The following is a 20495-nucleotide window of genomic DNA, read 5'->3' as shown; positions in this document are numbered from 1 at the left end:
TCTAAACTCAATTTTCTCCATTTTTGTAAACAAGCAAATTTTTTTTTAAATGTACGAGAAACACACAACAACCCGACCAATCTGATTGAAACTTCGCAGCATACTGAATCGGTAGTGCCGCTGCATGAAAACAAACCGCTTACAGTACTAGTCGCGCCACCTGTCGGCTTTTCTAAGGACTTATTGACCCACCCTCGTATATTATAATTTTTACATCTTCATACTATAATTAACCTTGAAAAAGTTAGCAACACTGTTTAGCACAGTTATCAATCGAGCAAATCGTTTAATCTGGTTTGTTTTAGAAAAACTTCTACAATAATTAGAGCTGAAGATTCTAAGAGTACAAGTGCACCGCTGACCAATTTGAGTTAGCTTATTGTGAATTCTACATAACTGTTAACAAAACATTCATTATATTAGATATTGTTCTCAAATGATTCATCATTATTATTACAAGAAATAATATATAAAGATAATATATCTCTATGGTTGAAGGAGGACAAGTCCAAGCAAAATATTGAAATTAGATACCTTCTATCAAAATAACAATATGTTATACGTTGGAGTTCATGAAGTGTAGTCCAATTTTAAGGATTAATTACGTTGGCAGATGCGCAGATCCTACGATTCACGCCGACCGTTGTGACCAACGTCTTTACACTATAAGCAATTACGTGCAATGATTCGATCGCATTGGTCCTTACTTTTGATTGGTTTAAAATAAACATAGTGTTGCTATTATTAAAAATATAGGTTGACCGAAAACTATTTCTTCGTTAGATTGATGGCTACACTGAACAGTTTTCCCTCGCAATTTTACATCAGCTGTCAAACCTAACCTTGCAAGCGGGCAGTAGCTTCGGATATTTTTGTACATTCTCGGCAATCTTCGAGAATCATGGCAGAGGGAAATAGGATTGGTTCAACAGATTTTGGAAATCGTGGGAAACGATTGGGCCAGACGCAATCTGCCAATGTAATTTGAGCATTAGGAATAAATTATTACTTGTAAGCTTGCATTTTGTTTCATAATGGGTGATGTGAAAACTTTTCATAACATTTTTTTTTATACCTACATACATTATGACGTCACTTGTACTATGTCTTTTACAAGTCTCTGACACTTCAAACTGCTGTGGGTAACGACTACCTTCGTATTTCCATCTGTCTGCTATCATAGCAATGGGGTGAATCTACAATTTATTGACAAAATACATTGCTTTTTTGAAACCAGTTACACTTTTATTTATGTTATTTTAGTGATTTAGCTTAACGATATTGACATATTGTGATTAAAAGTGTTTACTATTGATGCTCAAGTTAAATCTTCTATTCCCTAAGTAAACATCTGTTTTAACTAATGTAAAAAATACGAAACATTCGTTGAAATAAAAGTTTTCAAAACTTCAAAGTCTTTTCATTTTGTGTGAAAAAATATCCTTTAAAAATACTTTAAATATCCTTTAAAAATACATGCCGCTAAACAATAATAGCTGCTCAGCTTTCAAATTTGAAAATATTCTTTAAAAGACAATTTTCATACAAATCCAGAGCCGGTGGGTAAGGGTGAGCTGGGTGGACCATGGGCCCCACATCTTGAAGCGGGCCCCCAGGTCAGAATCTTTGCCGGGCCCCCCTACCCATCGCTATGGTTATAGGTAGTGGGATGGTCTACACTCTACAGCATGGTTTCCCAAACTATGGGTCGCGAGCGAATATTGAGTGGGCCCTCGCCACTGTATATATGAATTAAAAAAAATAGGAAGTGATAAATTTGATATTTCATTCAGCTTATTGTTTTTGCGAAGTTCATTTCGCATTGTGTTGTGTTGGACAGCGTACGCGTACGTCATTGCAATCTATAAAGCAATGGAAAAGTGGTTGAATTGTGAACAAAGTGATGAAAATATGGAATATCTTTTATGTGACAAAAGTGGCAAGGAGTCTGAACTCCCTCAACGAGTTCGCATGAAACCAAGCGACGGAAAGTTGTGAGAAAATATGACCCTGCATATCTAAAACTAGGATTCACTTGGAATCATGATACGATAGATCCGCGTCCTCAATGCGTGGTTTGCTATGATATATTAACGAACAAAAGTATGCGCCCAGGTAAGTTGACGCGTCATATAGAAACAAAGCATTCCAACGATAAAAACAAGCCAGTAGACTTTTTTCAACGTAAATTGTTGAATATGAAATCTTCAACAAATATTGTTTCCCATTTCGTTAATAATTATTTTGGGGAAGAGATGAAAAAGTTTGATTCGTTGCGTTGGATTTGTAACCCAATTCAAGACGACTTACCAACTAGTATGTCAACAAAAGCAAGTGAAGAACTCATTGATTTATCAGAAGATACGTCGTTAACGAAATTCTGGCTCTCAGTTGCTGATAATTATCCTTGCCTGTTCGATGAAGCTATGAAAGTCCTCCTCCTCTTTACTACCTCATATCTATGTGAGGTAGGATTTTCGGCTATGGTTAACATTAAAACTAAATACCGAAATAAATTGGATATATCAAACTCACTGCGATTAAAAGTAACTAATGTTGAAGTTGATGCTAAAACTGTAATGAAGAAAAATAAGAAACAAATACATCCTTCCCATTGAAATAACTTTGTAAAAAAACCTTTCAGGTGTAGGTTTTTAAGTAGTAATTTTTTTTATTTAAGTTGTGTTTCTTATTTCAACAGTCTTTCATTCATATTGGTAACACTTATAAAAAATATTTTTTTTAATTTCAATTAGAACAAATAAGACAGCATTAAGTAGTTCCACGACTCGCCACTAGGGAATCTGAGCATTACCAATATGTATGCCCTCTTTTCTCTAAGACAGCTAGCTAAGAGGTGGGTCCCAAGATTGGAAATTTTTGTTAGATGGGTAGGAGCCCAGTCAACTTTGGGAACCACTGCTCTACAGAATGGTTTTCTAAATGTTTTTACAGGTAAAATTAAGGGTGTTCCAGGTATTTTTAGCCATTTTTTTTGTATTGAATAAATCCACTTGAGTTGTCGAATATCGACACACAAAAATCGCATCACACAACTAGACATTTTAAAATGTCAATATTATTCTGCAAGCAAAATAGGTGATTTTTTTCCCATCAGAGCAAATATGTGATGTGTTTATCTCACTTATTAGGTCAACCTGTCACCCCAGGCTAGAGCCCTGTCAGTCCCTCCCCCCCCTTGTGGGGGCCATGGGATGGACAGTCTGGTACTCGCAAAATTGAGTAGAGTTTGTAATATTTATAGTATTGAATGAGGTGACTAATGACTGACAGTATGTTTGAGTTGGTTGATAGAATGGATTGATTATTGATTGGATTTTATAATATATACAAGGTATTTGCGGAATGAATTGTTTGTATTAAACAGGTAGATGTATGAATGATGTTGAAGGGCATACCGCTAAGTGTCCCTTTGTAAACAAACATTGAAAGTGGTGAGGACACCCACGGGATACTACATGACCGCAGGGCCCTTCCAAAACACACTGGATTGACAGACTTATAAAATTCTACATGGCAGCAAAGAACAAGGGACCGAGAAGAGTGGAATAAGCTAGGGAAGCTCTTCCTCTAGCTGTGGATCGATCCCGGCTGATGATGATATCTAGTTTTAAATTAAACTTACTTACATTTCAATCACGATGATTAGGTACAATATTTTTGTCAGTGTCAACCTGTTTTGCAAAATGTGTCTTGAGATTTTGTAAACAAGTCGCGAGCCTAATACTTCAAGGTTCTAAGTGTTCGTCCTTGAAAAAACAAACCCAACAATGAAGTAGTATTCTAAGCTGCCTCATTGTTACTTTTGTTTCTCCAAGGACAAACACTTGGAACCTTGTAGTTCTCCACTCGCGAAGTGTGAATACTTATTACAATATCAAAATTATGATTAACTTGGAAAGAAATGGACATTGAAATCGAAAAAGGTGGGACATAAATAGGTCATTGTGAAAATAAAACGATAGCTAATTTTGAAGATTTTTATTTATTATAATCATACAAACTAATTCAACAAACTATCATTTTATTATAATTGAAAAGTGCCTATATTTGAGTAGGTACCAACCAAATATAAAAAAATATTTTGGTATAATTCGTCGGATTAGTGTAAGAAGTCACCAAGTGACAATTTTATTAAATCAGAATTTTTACTTTCTGGGTGGTTTTTCATTACTATCTATGACAGTCTACGAATAAAAGAAATTATATCGTGTCGAATGTTGACCAATTTTTTAATACAGATACTTTAAAAATCATTCACATATTAAAGAATTATGCCGTTGTTGACGAAATCATCATTATGATTTTGTTAGTTAAAGACTTCTTGCACTAAGCTGACAATATTATCTACTCAGTATTAGAACTATGAACAATAAATAATAATTGTTCATAGATGTAATATTATTCTACAGTGAATTGGTGTTATTTTCCCAAATACAATTCATTGGCAGAATACACTAGATAGACCAAGTAACATGTTGGTCAAACTACAATTTTTTTTTCTGTCCATGTTCGATCATAATATGGCCTCCGCAGAGTGGAGGTTTGTATTAACAGATTTTTATTTTTACGAGAAATGGATGTCAGCCACTTGCTCAACTTATTAGATCCATACTCTGACTCATTCACAAATTGAAAAACAATATGTATACTTGCTAGACCCAGTATTCGAACCTGGGACCCATGACGCTTAAGCCGACTGTAACTACAATAGAACCTCGATAACAGGATGGGGACAGTCTGGATAATTGAAAAATAATAAACATCTATTTTACTTCCAGAACAAGCCTTTTTTTAATAGCATTTTATGAATAAGTAAATAACCTTTTTATTAACTATATATTTTAAATTGTACCCTTTTTATAATCATACAAAACTGATGATCAAAAAGAAATCCGGATAACTGAGGTTCTACTGTAATATAATTCTGGATGCGAACGGAAAAGGGGGGTAAGTCCGAAAAATTTGTTGAATAAACAAATTAATCATAATGCATATTATACGATGCGTAAAGGCAAAGAAAGACAAGTCGTATCATGAGACCATTGATTGAGTAAATTTCACACAGACAGAATTTCCATACAAAGTTACGCACAATTTAATCTTTTGGAAAGTTATGATTATAGACTTATCTCCCTCTTACTTTCGCACAGTTATATTTAGTTTTACACCTACAAATAGGATTGCCACGGTTTTAGCACTAGCATCACCTGCAATGGAGTAATGGCAAAATGTACCTAACGATGACAAAGTCGAACTCAGATCTGGCATATTCAACCGTTTTTCAATGTGCGTGTGATCCTGAACAAGGAATCAAGTTAATGACTAAAAATCTATCTTATAATCTCCACTCTGCGATGGTCACATACTCCATCGGAAACGATAATTTACACAGATATTGAATCTCAAATATTAATCGAAATTTTGTTTGAAAACTATTTGCAATAGGTATACATTCCAATCCAATTTTGATTTTATTTCCAATAAAAATACTGATTGCATTAAAGCACTATACTTATGTGCAATTTACTATGGTTGGTAGAGCTTGAACAAATAGTCCTGATTCATTGGCTTTGTTCGATGTCTGTGGGCAAACGGTCATGTAAACGTATCGCTGAAGGTGTCCCTGTTGACCCCTCACATTCTACTTACGCAACCGCTCACCTGCAAATAGTCAAATACCCAGGACTATTTGTACGAACTCAGGTAACTTAAATATAATTTATACTGTGCAGAGCTTAATCAAATATGAGACGATATTCATGTTACTCGGTCCACTTAATACACGTAACAAAATTAATAAGAGTAAGGCTGATCTTTATCGGGATATTCATGGAATTTGACGTAAGTTTCTTGATCAGTGAAGTCCATTTTACCTTCCTGCCATCCTCTCGGAGGAGCATTCTCATAATCAAACGTAGAATCCAGTCTTCCGTACGTATCAGTTTCAGTTTCAATGGAAGCTCGGTACTTCGATACGACAACTTTTTTACCAGTAATAGGATCTGTAATGTCTCCATAAGCATAGACTATGTCCAGTACCTTGTGAGTTATTAACGTCGTCATCTTTTCGGGCAGCTCTTGGATAAGAACGACATCTCCGGTCTTGCATAACTTCTTAGGATCAGTGACATACACAAAGCGGTCTTTCTTGAAATACTGAAAAAGAATATAGGTTAAAAATAAGACTAACTATGTCTTCCTGACCCACACAACAATCAACGAGAATACATACCATTAATAAATTAGTATCCAATTTTAAGTGTTTTATTTTGATTTTAGATGCATTTTCTTTTACACATGGGACGCATTGTCCCAAATATACATTACAAACTTTGGATGCTCTTCTCGCAACGCGCGCCGCCATGTTTGGATTTTCGAACTGTCAGTTTGCTAAATTTACTTTTGCTAACAAATTGCCAGATACGGTTCAATTATTAACCCAATTTTAAAACTGGAAAAAGTGAAAATAAACACAGTAAAATCCAAAGAGATTGGACCTGTAGTAAAATAGAGGTTGGATCAAAGAGATTGGACTCCTCCTCTTTGGGTTGGACGGAAAACCAAGGCTGTCGAAAGTTCTGCATAAGTTGCAAAGAATTAAAATGAGTAGGTACATAATTATTTTTAAATACTATAAAAAAAATAATGAAATATGAAGCATTGTCTTCCTTCATTACTAGGTACATGTTCGCAATGTAGGAGTCGAATAGATGCATTGAGGAACAAGGAGGAAAACCAATAATGACGTAGTATACAAATTAAGTAGGTCCCGCAGTTTAAAAAATTACCTTTACAGACCTACAAACTATCTAAAAAATGGATGGGGAAGCCACAGTCGAAAACTACCCAATCAAGACTCGTAACTTGACAGAATCTGACATTCGAATGACGTTTCCAATATGGCGTCCATATGGTAGTACGTATTTCCATTTTTGACCGTTCTTTAGAATGATACGTTTGTAGGACTGTAACCGTGTTAACTGTTTAGAATAGTTGATATGAATCTACACCTAACCAATATTGTAAGATTGTCGGAACACATTAGAAGATATCTACGGTCATTAATTAATACGGCATGTTTACCACAATTTTACTTTCAAAACAGGATTATTCTACTTTTGTTAGTTGATTGTCGCAGAGCGTAGTCTAATTCGGTAACTTTGATTTGGCAATACCAATAATATTTTGATCCGCGAACTTTTCGCTCGTCGGTGGATCACCTGCATAACACCGAGCAAGGTATATCTGTGAAATCATTTTGGTGAAGATGTGTCGCGTTTCGGATCACAGGTAATATAAATAAGAGGCGGCACAGGCGATAAAGTTTAATATTGAAATGTGTGTGCTGTAGTGATGACATTAAATTATTAATAATATAATTATTTTTGCAGTATAACAATAACATATTAGAATTAAAAATATAGTGTTTATAAAAAATGACTTTATTAAAAATTAAAATGACACTCTTGTCTTCTATTTTGATCACCGTATTGATCAAGTCCAGCGTGTGCTACAGGCATATCGAATATCCTGGACCGAGGTATCCACCGACCAAAGGAGAAGTTTGGCCAAAGCCGCGGATTGAAATTAAATCCAACGAACAACTGACCATCGACCCCAATAATTTCGAATTTGAGGTGACTGATTTCATTATTAATTGCATATTGTTACACATACACCATATGTATACCTATACACCACATGTAAATACAACATATGTATATACAACATAACGTAATTATTTATGAAAATATTATTATTTCACACATTGTCAAGGTAGGTAATTAAATCATTAATAATCCTATAGATACCTAATATGAAAGTAAAAACAATCTATTTTATAAGATATGACAATATCTATATACCTACCTACATATTTTCATTTAGGTATAACGCTTTTTATTTTTTAGACTTTTCCATTTTTACATATTTTGCTTATATTCGGCAGTTTTGTTATACAGCCAAGAATAGGTATTTACTTAGAGCCGCCATCCGTCCCAGTTTTGTCGGGATCGTCCCAAATGCCCCGGATCCCGGGAAAACCCCATCCCCGGGTTACATGTAAATTGTACATCTATGTAGTTCGCCATACTAGCACAGTTCCCCGTAAGTTGTTGTAAGCCGTAGGATAGCATTGAGATAAAAAAAATGACGTGTTGTTTCTGGAGCATACAATTTACATTATATAGTAAAAAAAACCCTTTGTGATGTTTATCAAATAGGCTTATCGTGCAATATAGCATCATGAAATTAATATCGCATCCGTTCGTACTTCTTTAAGTAGAAAAACCAAAAAAAACCATCGTTGACTCGACGTGAAGACTCCAAAATAGTATTGGCATACTCGAGAATACTCAACACCAATGATGCCTACGTATAATGGACATTTAAAAAAAATCTTGAAACCCCAAACAAACCAAAGAATGTTGCTAGTTCTGATACCTACTGCATGGCCCCCACAAGGGTGGGGCTGACAGGGGTGTAGCCAGGGCTCGAAATGGACCGGAACGCACCGGAGCGCCGTTCGGGTTCATACAATCCCCAAAATTATCGCTCCGTCTCGTGTAAATATTAATTTGACCGTCTGAGCGAGATATGCCATATTATAAAATATTTAACACAATGGTTTTTTTAAATACATATATGTATAGAATTAGATAAGTCACAGTAATAATATTTTCGTAAAATTATTAAGCGCTCCGGTTCGTAAATTTTTCCATTTCGAGCGCTGGGTGTAGCCTGAGTGCCCGGTCTTAGGAGAGGCCCGGCATGGCGGGTCGAGTAGGGGAGATAAGTAAGATTAAAAGAAGACGAACGGTTTTTTTTAAAATTTAATAACTGTTGTTTTTGTACACCACAAATTTGTTCCATGAAGAGTAAAAAAGTTGCATCCGGCACGATATACATAATAATATGTATTTTTAAATATCATGCGTCGGTCAAAAAAATATGGTAATTGTGAGCTTCCGTAATTTTTGATTTAAACAGAAAATTTTAGGTCTCTAATTAGTGAAAAATTCAACATTATAATATTATTATACTTATTTGAAAAAAACTGGTTTGACAACTATTACATTGCGAAATCTTCTTATATGTTCCCTTGTTCATAGTTTTTTGTAGTCTTTTCACGTTATCATATTACTGGATCATAAAACTAATTAATTATGTATACTTACTGAAAATATGAGGCAGGTTACTTGGCTACTATAAAAAGGGGTTGCGACCAGTGCTAAGGATAATGCGCAGTGCTAACGACCCAATAAAACTATTCAAGTGGGTTTATCTAAAAACACAAAAAATCTGTAAACATAGACAGCATACCCTTCATTTTAACTTCCGCGAACCCTGGGGTGCTGTAGAATATCAGTTGAGAATCGCTGTTTTAAAGTATCACAATGCTCATCTTTACGATGTGTAGCGGGGCCGTCATAGATCCTGGCCTGGGGGGCTGTTTCAGGATGTGGGGTCATGACCTACTGATATCAAGAATTTGGTGATTGAAAGTGAACTTTGTATCAAACAATACACCATTGATTTTGTTAATAGGATGTCTAAAAACAACAGTTTGTTTTTCAGAGTATCGAATTTAACCTATCGATATTATCACACGATATGCACACGGCGTATTTAGAAAATAAAATGCAAATATTTCCAATCACCTACTTACCTACTAACCTAAAGTCTTGTTAACTAATTCTCATATTTTTAGCACGTTTCAGATAAATTACAGAGATGACCTTTGAAAGTATAACAAGGTTAAAAGTGCTTTACCTAATTTTTAGATGGGTTTACGCAAATCTCCTGCACCAACTGGTTTAGTAAAATATAATATTATACCTGCTTACTTTTTATTTCGATGTTTGCATAGACTTAAGAATCATAGGCGGATCTGATGAGGGGAAAGGGGGCCACGGTCACCTCCGTGGACGATTTTAATATTAAATAGGTACATTGTTTAATATTTCAACTATTTATAGACAAAATATTCAGATTTTAACCAACGGTGCAATCAATCATCGATTTAGATTTTTTTTAGATAACAACATCGATAGAATAATGGTATTGTTCAAACTGCGCTATACTAAATAGAAACATAATCACGTCCATTTAATGACATTATTTAAAAAGTAAAGTCATTTTAAATTTTTGTCGAATGAAGTGACATAAACAAACAAATTAATAATTTTAAGTTCCACCAATCATCATTCATCTCACTGGCGGAAAACAATATTAATATAAAAGCGTTTCCCCAAAAGATTTTTACACATAACTATCTTGAGTTTCTTGAGTGTGTAACTAGGTACCTACTAATAATTAGGTAATTTTTTTTTTTTTTTTTAAATATAAATATTTTTTTTTTTTTTTTTTTTTTCGACCATGTCCGATCCTGATAGGATCATATGGGCCTCCACAGAGTGGAGGTTTGTATTGACAGATTTTGTTTTTTACGAGAAATGGATGTCAGCCACTTGCTCAACCTATTAGGTCCATACCCTGACACACACAAATTGAAAAACAATTTTTGTACTTGCCAGACCCAGGATTCGAACCTGGGACCCACGGCTTTGTAGTCCAACGCTTATGCCGCGCGGCCACCGTGGGCAAAATATAAATATTACTTGTAGCAAATCCACAAGCCAGTGAAAAATGTTATTAACACACTATTCATCTTCAAATAATAAACTACATAATAATTTAAGTGTAGACAGTGCCTATTTTTCGGTCAATTATTATGTAGGTACCTGGTGCTTTTGGTGTTATCATGTAAATTATATTTAAGTAGGTTTTAATTTTACAAAAATAAATTTTAAATTACAAAGGACATACCTAATAAAATAACATGCAAACACTGTCTTATATTATATGTAGAAGTATTCAGGTGCTAATGCTCGTGACGCACGTTTGTCATAAAAAGTATTTCAAATTTGAATAGGTATATTTGGTATAACAAATTCCTATAAGAATTTATCGCCGATTCAAAATAAATGTTGGTCCCGTCGACTAAAACGAAAGTATTAAAATAACACCATGTAAATGTGAATCAAAACAAAGGTTTTTTTTCCAATAGAGTAATAAAATGTATGATTGAAACGAAATGCTTGTATGAAAATAATTATAGGTACTCTCCCGTAACTATGTTAAATGGTTTTGTTTCTTACATAAAGTTTGTTTAATTTACTTATAAAATATTTAAGAAACGATGTTGGTGAACATAAACATTTAAGAGGTCCTAATTTTAGCACACGCGACAATTATTTTGTGTTGATTTTTTTTACTTATCGTCGCTATAGGATTTGTTTCCCGAATATCCATTTTTGTCAAAATCGACATTTTAATGCAGTTCAATTTCTTTTATCGAACTCTACCGAAATCATTTATAAAAATGATATATTTTTATCTAGGAACAGAGATATTTTTTTAAAAAACCCGAATACGCCATGTTAAGTTACAATTACTCCGTGGTGTTCTCCCGAATATCCAACTATTCGTACCTGAATATCCAAGTTAATTTTGGTCGAAATATATCTCTGGCTGAGTGTTTATTTCCCGAATATGACTTTAGCCAATCAAACCGCGCTCACGCCGTGCATCTCGCTCCCACATTCACGCTGTCTAGCTCTAAAACAATCACGCCCACTTTCATATGTTTCGGCCGTCCGGAGACTTCTTTCAAATTTCGTCTTATTGATATTGTTTTTAACGTTACTATTGTTTTAATAGTGAATTCATCAAATTTGAAGAGATCATTTATAGCTGATACATCACCAGTTCGCCTTGAACTTACAGTAGAGTTGTGGAAGTGACTATTTTGACCTAAATAACTGCATTTTGTTTTGATAAATGACACAAAATCCCAACGGTTATATGAATTCTACAGTATGACCCGGCAACTACTATGACGTAAAAAATAATTATTATTTCAAATTATTATTAATCAAACATTGTTTGTCTTTATTTTACTTTTAATCTAGGTATTTCTATGAAAATAAAGGCGATGCTATTATTTATTTTTGAATGCGCTGATAGTTAATTTAATTTAAAATGTATGTTAGTAACTATTTATTTGGTGGATATTATATACTAAGGATATTGGTACCTACCTAATATTAGCAGCTAATGGTAATTAATTTATACATGCTATTATTTTGTGTTGTTATTCCTTACAATAGTAAATATATAATATTTATTTGGTGGTTTATAATAAGTTTAATTGTCAATTATAGAAATATATAGATATAATAATATACATATATATATAAATAGATTTTTTTTTTTTAGAAAAAGTATTAATATAAAATTGTTAGCAAGTACGAGTAAGTACCATCATAAAATATTGGAGAAATGACCGTGACGGCGGTTAATAATTGAAGTAGTAGATACCTTATAATATATTTTCTCAGAAGTTATTTTAAAAAATTATGTAAGTATGTTCAATTATTAGAATGGTACATTCTTAAATCTTGTGAATTATTCGTTCAATAAAAAAATAGCTAATTACTTAAAAACTATTTTATTACTTAATTCGAAAAAAAACCGAAAAAGCGATTACGATTGTTTTATTTTGATTTTAGATGCATTTTCTTTTACACATGGGACGCATTGTCCCAAATATACATTACAAACTTTGGATGCTCTTCTCGCAACGCGCGCCGCCATGTTTGGATTTTCGAACTGTCAGTTTGCTAAATTTACTTTTGCTAACAAATTGCCAGATACGGTTCAATTATTAACCCAATTTTAAAACTGGAAAAAGTGAAAATAAACACAGTAAAATCCAAAGAGATTGGACCTGTAGTAAAATAGAGGTTGGATCAAAGAGATTGGACTCCTCCTCTTTGGGTTGGACGGAAAACCAAGGCTGTCGAAAGTTCTGCATAAGTTGCAAAGAATTAAAATGAGTAGGTACATAATTATTTTTAAATACTATAAAAAAAATAATGAAATATGAAGCATTGTCTTCCTTCATTACTAGGTACATGTTCGCAATGTAGGAGTCGAATAGATGCATTGAGGAACAAGGAGGAAAACCAATAATGACGTAGTATACAAATTAAGTAGGTCCCGCAGTTTAAAAAATTACCTTTACAGACCTACAAACTATCTAAAAAATGGATGGGGAAGCCACAGTCGAAAACTACCCAATCAAGACTCGTAACTTGACAGAATCTGACATTCGAATGACGTTTCCAATATGGCGTCCATATGGTAGTACGTATTTCCATTTTTGACCGTTCTTTAGAATGATACGTTTGTAGGACTGTAACCGTGTTAACTGTTTAGAATAGTTGATATGAATCTACACCTAACCAATATTGTAAGATTGTCGGAACACATTAGAAGATATCTACGGTCATTAATTAATACGGCATGTTTACCACAATTTTACTTTCAAAACAGGATTATTCTACTTTTGTTAGTTGATTGTCGCAGAGCGTAGTCTAATTCGGTAACTTTGATTTGGCAATACCAATAATATTTTGATCCGCGAACTTTTCGCTCGTCGGTGGATCACCTGCATAACACCGAGCAAGGTATATCTGTGAAATCATTTTGGTGAAGATGTGTCGCGTTTCGGATCACAGGTAATATAAATAAGAGGCGGCACAGGCGATAAAGTTTAATATTGAAATGTGTGTGCTGTAGTGATGACATTAAATTATTAATAATATAATTATTTTTGCAGTATAACAATAACATATTAGAATTAAAAATATAGTGTTTATAAAAAATGACTTTATTAAAAATTAAAATGACACTCTTGTCTTCTATTTTGATCACCGTATTGATCAAGTCCAGCGTGTGCTACAGGCATATCGAATATCCTGGACCGAGGTATCCACCGACCAAAGGAGAAGTTTGGCCAAAGCCGCGGATTGAAATTAAATCCAACGAACAACTGACCATCGACCCCAATAATTTCGAATTTGAGGTGACTGATTTCATTATTAATTGCATATTGTTACACATACACCATATGTATACCTATACACCACATGTAAATACAACATATGTATATACAACATAACGTAATTATTTATGAAAATATTATTATTTCACACATTGTCAAGGTAGGTAATTAAATCATTAATAATCCTATAGATACCTAATATGAAAGTAAAAACAATCTATTTTATAAGATATGACAATATCTATATACCTACCTACATATTTTCATTTAGGTATAACGCTTTTTATTTTTTAGACTTTTCCATTTTTACATATTTTGCTTATATTCGGCAGTTTTGTTATACAGCCAAGAATAGGTATTTACTTAGAGCCGCCATCCGTCCCAGTTTTGTCGGGATCGTCCCAAATGCCCCGGATCCCGGGAAAACCCCATCCCCGGGTTACATGTAAATTGTACATCTATGTAGTTCGCCATACTAGCACAGTTCCCCGTAAGTTGTTGTAAGCCGTAGGATAGCATTGAGATAAAAAAAATGACGTGTTGTTTCTGGAGCATACAATTTACATTATATAGTAAAAAAAACCCTTTGTGATGTTTATCAAATAGGCTTATCGTGCAATATAGCATCATGAAATTAATATCGCATCCGTTCGTACTTCTTTAAGTAGAAAAACCAAAAAAAACCATCGTTGACTCGACGTGAAGACTCCAAAATAGTATTGGCATACTCGAGAATACTCAACACCAATGATGCCTACGTATAATGGACATTTAAAAAAAATCTTGAAACCCCAAACAAACCAAAGAATGTTGCTAGTTCTGATACCTACTGCATGGCCCCCACAAGGGTGGGGCTGACAGGGGTGTAGCCAGGGCTCGAAATGGACCGGAACGCACCGGAGCGCCGTTCGGGTTCATACAATCCCCAAAATTATCGCTCCGTCTCGTGTAAATATTAATTTGACCGTCTGAGCGAGATATGCCATATTATAAAATATTTAACACAATGGTTTTTTTAAATACATATATGTATAGAATTAGATAAGTCACAGTAATAATATTTTCGTAAAATTATTAAGCGCTCCGGTTCGTAAATTTTTCCATTTCGAGCGCTGGGTGTAGCCTGAGTGCCCGGTCTTAGGAGAGGCCCGGCATGGCGGGTCGAGTAGGGGAGATAAGTAAGATTAAAAGAAGACGAACGGTTTTTTTTAAAATTTAATAACTGTTGTTTTTGTACACCACAAATTTGTTCCATGAAGAGTAAAAAAGTTGCATCCGGCACGATATACATAATAATATGTATTTTTAAATATCATGCGTCGGTCAAAAAAATATGGTAATTGTGAGCTTCCGTAATTTTTGATTTAAACAGAAAATTTTAGGTCTCTAATTAGTGAAAAATTCAACATTATAATATTATTATACTTATTTGAAAAAAACTGGTTTGACAACTATTACATTGCGAAATCTTCTTATATGTTCCCTTGTTCATAGTTTTTTGTAGTCTTTTCACGTTATCATATTACTGGATCATAAAACTAATTAATTATGTATACTTACTGAAAATATGAGGCAGGTTACTTGGCTACTATAAAAAGGGGTTGCGACCAGTGCTAAGGATAATGCGCAGTGCTAACGACCCAATAAAACTATTCAAGTGGGTTTATCTAAAAACACAAAAAATCTGTAAACATAGACAGCATACCCTTCATTTTAACTTCCGCGAACCCTGGGGTGCTGTAGAATATCAGTTGAGAATCGCTGTTTTAAAGTATCACAATGCTCATCTTTACGATGTGTAGCGGGGCCGTCATAGATCCTGGCCTGGGGGGCTGTTTCAGGATGTGGGGTCATGACCTACTGATATCAAGAATTTGGTGATTGAAAGTGAACTTTGTATCAAACAATACACCATTGATTTTGTTAATAGGATGTCTAAAAACAACAGTTTGTTTTTCAGAGTATCGAATTTAACCTATCGATATTATCACACGATATGCACACGGCGTATTTAGAAAATAAAATGCAAATATTTCCAATCACCTACTTACCTACTAACCTAAAGTCTTGTTAACTAATTCTCATATTTTTAGCACGTTTCAGATAAATTACAGAGATGACCTTTGAAAGTATAACAAGGTTAAAAGTGCTTTACCTAATTTTTAGATGGGTTTACGCAAATCTCCTGCACCAACTGGTTTAGTAAAATATAATATTATACCTGCTTACTTTTTATTTCGATGTTTGCATAGACTTAAGAATCATAGGCGGATCTGATGAGGGGAAAGGGGGCCACGGTCACCTCCGTGGACGATTTTAATATTAAATAGGTACATTGTTTAATATTTCAACTATTTATAGACAAAATATTCAGATTTTAACCAACGGTGCAATCAATCATCGATTTAGATTTTTTTTAGATAACAACATCGATAGAATAATGGTATTGTTCAAACTGCGCTATACTAAATAGAAACATAATCACGTCCATTTAATGACATTATTTAAAAAGTAAAGTCATTTTAAATTTTTGTCGAATGAAGTGACATAAACAAACAAATTAATAATTTTAAGTTCCACCAATCATCATTCATCTCACTGGCGGAAAACAATATTAATATAAAAGCGTTTCCCCAAAAGATTTTTACACATAACTATCTTGAGTTTCTTGAGTGTGTAACTAGGTACCTACTAATAATTAGGTAATTTTTTTTTTTTTTTTTAAATATAAATATTTTTTTTTTTTTTTTCGACCATGTCCGATCCTGATAGGATCATATGGGCCTCCACAGAGTGGAGGTTTGTATTGACAGATTTTGTTTTTTACGAGAAATGGATGTCAGCCACTTGCTCAACCTATTAGGTCCATACCCTGACACACACAAATTGAAAAACAATTTTTGTACTTGCCAGACCCAGGATTCGAACCTGGGACCCACGGCTTTGTAGTCCAACGCTTATGCCGCGCGGCCACCGTGGGCAAAATATAAATATTACTTGTAGCAAATCCACAAGCCAGTGAAAAATGTTATTAAGGGGGGACATGCTCGTCGAAGGTCAAAATTGAGTTTTTATTGTATTTTTAAACCATGATCCTGGACACTCCTTAAATGTTGTAGATAATCTATTTATATAATTTTGAAGCCTTATTATCTTTTATAATTATTTTAAACATTTGATGACTGCATAAAGTATTTTTGTTACATAAAATAGTATTCTTTTAAACCTCTCGCTCTAATGTTTTAGAATATAGTCATATTTCGGTACATAACTGTGCAGTGGTGTTAAGATTTTTTACATTTATTAATTTTTAAACGCATTTATAAAACCATAAGCATAATTTATTACGAGATAATTTTTGTAAAATATTCACGATAAAAAATTATATTGATAATCTCTGTGATCCCAAATTTGACAAGAATTAGGCATTTTATTATTCAAAAAATCGGCAAGATTAACAAATTTGAAGATGATTCTAAAGATATTTATTATAAGATATGTCTTTGACCATTCAAGTGTGATAAACATCTTATGAATAATGATTGCTTTATAATAATTATTGACCTAAGAATAAGGTAGTGTTTTTTTGAAATACGCCATTTTTTTTGTCATTCCCCAGTGGTTAAGCTACAACATACGGCCGTAGCCATAAATTGACAAACTATAATTAAAGTAGGGAGTAAAATTATGTTAACGCGCGTGTTTGAACATGTACCTAACCGAATTTTTTTTTATTTTTTTTTAAACGGTACATGTTCAAACACGCGCGTCAATATCATTTTACTCCCTACTTTAATTATAGTTTGTCAATTTATGGCTACGGCCGTATGTTGTAGCTTAACCACTGGGGAATGACAAAAGAAATGGCGTATTTCAAAAAAACACTACCTTATTCTTAAGTCAATAATTATTATAAAGCAATCATTATTCATAAGATGTTTATCACACTTGAATAATCAAAAACATAGCTTATAATTAATATCTTTAGAATCATCTTCAAATGTGTTAATCTTGCCGATTTTTTGAATAATAAAATGCCTAATTCTTGTCAAATTTGCGATCACAGAGATTATCAATATAATTTTTTATCGTGAATATTTTACAAAAATTATCTCACAATAAATTATGCTAATGGTTTTATAAATGCGTTTAAAAATTAATAAATGTAAAAAATCTTAACACCACTGCACAGTTATGTACCGAAATATGACTATATTCTAAAACATTAGAGCGAGAGGTTTAAAAGAATACTATTTTATGTAACAAAAATACTTTATGCAGTCATCAAATGTTTAAAATAATTATAAAGGATAATAAGGCTTCAAAATTATATAAATAGATTATCTACAACATTTAAGGAGTGTCCAGTATCATGGTTTGAAAATACAATAAAAACTCAATTTTGACCTTCAACGAGCATGTCCCCCCTTAACACACTATTCATCTTCAAATAATAAACTACATAATAATTTAAGTGTAGACAGTGCCTATTTTTCGGTCAATTATTATGTAGGTACCTGGTGCTTTTGGTGTTATCATGTAAATTATATTTAAGTAGGTTTTAATTTTACAAAAATAAATTTTAAATTACAAAGGACATACCTAATAAAATAACATGCAAACACTGTCTTATATTATATGTAGAAGTATTCAGGTGCTAATGCTCGTGACGCACGTTTGTCATAAAAAGTATTTCAAATTTGAATAGGTATATTTGGTATAACAAATTCCTATAAGAATTTATCGCCGATTCAAAATAAATGTTGGTCCCGTCGACTAAAACGAAAGTATTAAAATAACACCATGTAAATGTGAATCAAAACAAAGGTTTTTTTTCCAATAGAGTAATAAAATGTATGATTGAAACGAAATGCTTGTATGAAAATAATTATAGGTACTCTCCCGTAACTATGTTAAATGGTTTTGTTTCTTACATAAAGTTTGTTTAATTTACTTATAAAATATTTAAGAAACGATGTTGGTGAACATAAACATTTAAGAGGTCCTAATTTTAGCACACGCGACAATTATTTTGTGTTGATTTTTTTTACTTATCGTCGCTATAGGATTTGTTTCCCGAATATCCATTTTTGTCAAAATCGACATTTTAATGCAGTTCAATTTCTTTTATCGAACTCTACCGAAATCATTTATAAAAATGATATATTTTTATCTAGGAACAGAGATATTTTTTTAAAAAACCCGAATACGCCATGTTAAGTTACAATTACTCCGTGGTGTTCTCCCGAATATCCAACTATTCGTACCTGAATATCCAAGTTAATTTTGGTCGAAATATATCTCTGGCTGAGTGTTTATTTCCCGAATATGACTTTAGCCAATCAAACCGCGCTCACGCCGTGCATCTCGCTCCCACATTCACGCTGTCTAGCTCTAAAACAATCACGCCCACTTTCATATGTTTCGGCCGTCCGGAGACTTCTTTCAAATTTCGTCTTATTGATATTGTTTTTAACGTTACTATTGTTTTAATAGTGAATTCATCAAATTTGAAGAGATCATTTATAGCTGATACATCACCAGTTCGCCTTGAACTTACAGTAGAGTTGTGGAAGTGACTATTTTGACCTAAATAACTGCATTTTGTTTTGATAAATGACACAAAATCCCAACGGTTATATGAATTCTACAGTATGACCCGGCAACTACTATGACGTAAAAAATAATTATTATTTCAAATTATTATTAATCAAACATTGTTTGTCTTTATTTTACTTTTAATCTAGGTATTTCTATGAAAATAAAGGCGATGCTATTATTTATTTTTGAATGCGCTGATAGTTAATTTAATTTAAAATGTATGTTAGTAACTATTTATTTGGTGGATATTATATACTAAGGATATTGGTACCTACCTAATATTAGCAGCTAATGGTAATTAATTTATACATGCTATTATTTTGTGTTGTTATTCCTTACAATAGTAAATATATAATATTTATTTGGTGGTTTATAATAAGTTTAATTGTCAATTATAGAAATATATAGATATAATAATATACATATATATATAAATAGATTTTTTTTTTTTAGAAAAAGTATTAATATAAAATTGTTAGCAAGTACGAGTAAGTACCATCATAAAATATTGGAGAAATGACCGTGACGGCGGTTAATAATTGAAGTAGTAGATACCTTATAATATATTTTCTCAGAAGTTATTTTAAAAAATTATGTAAGTATGTTCAATTATTAGAATGGTACATTCTTAAATCTTGTGAATTATTCGTTCAATAAAAAAATAGCTAATTACTTAAAAACTATTTTATTACTTAATTCGAAAAAAAACCGAAAAAGCGATTACCGCATGTTATTATTACATACAAACTTGGGTAATTACGATCATTAAGTATTTAAATAGTAGAGGTAATTATTAACAATTATCGTGTAAATAAATATAACATTTGAGGCGCGTACTTTTTGACCACTCAGTAATCTGTGGGCCGTGCAGCAATACGCTACGGTCTTAAATCCCGAACGTCCATGTTTTGTCCCGAATATCCATTATTCTGAGAGAGCGCTAAAAATTTCCCGAATATCC

General features: G+C 33.0%; 2 protein-coding genes across 4 annotated transcripts in view; one reads left to right on the top strand and one right to left on the bottom strand.

The window, feature by feature from the left end:
* Positions 1-3987: 3987 nt before the first annotated feature.
* Positions 3988-6405, bottom strand: mRpS17 (mitochondrial ribosomal protein S17). The gene is made up of 2 exons (XM_085944081.1): positions 6257-6405; positions 3988-6180 (listed from the first exon to the last, which is right to left on the bottom strand). The coding sequence occupies exons 1-2, from the start codon at positions 6386-6388 to the stop codon at positions 5818-5820; spliced, it is 495 nt and encodes a 164-aa protein (XP_085800207.1). The 5' UTR covers positions 6389-6405; the 3' UTR covers positions 3988-5817.
* A 7239-nt stretch (positions 6406-13644) lies between these two features.
* Positions 13645-20495, top strand: part of LOC147074589 (beta-hexosaminidase subunit beta-like) — a 40442-nt gene continuing 33591 nt past the window's right edge. For all 3 annotated transcript variants that reach the window (XR_015070320.1, XR_015070319.1, XM_085944079.1), the window contains exon 1: positions 13645-13954. Coding sequence is in view for 1 of the 3 variants with exons in the window: in XM_085944079.1 (XP_085800205.1) it covers positions 13754-13954 (201 nt within the window). In the remaining 2 variants the exon portion in view is untranslated. The remainder of the gene's footprint in view (positions 13955-20495) is intronic.

The sequence above is a fragment of the Rhyacophila brunnea genome, unplaced genomic scaffold (genome assembly GCF_057557595.1).
Source record: "Rhyacophila brunnea isolate RB1 unplaced genomic scaffold, BYU_Rbru_1.0 scaffold_16, whole genome shotgun sequence".
Taxonomy (NCBI): Eukaryota; Metazoa; Arthropoda; class Insecta; order Trichoptera; family Rhyacophilidae; genus Rhyacophila; species Rhyacophila brunnea.
The sequence above is the reverse complement of the archived record's forward strand: the minus strand, read 5'-3'. Positions and strand labels throughout refer to the sequence as shown.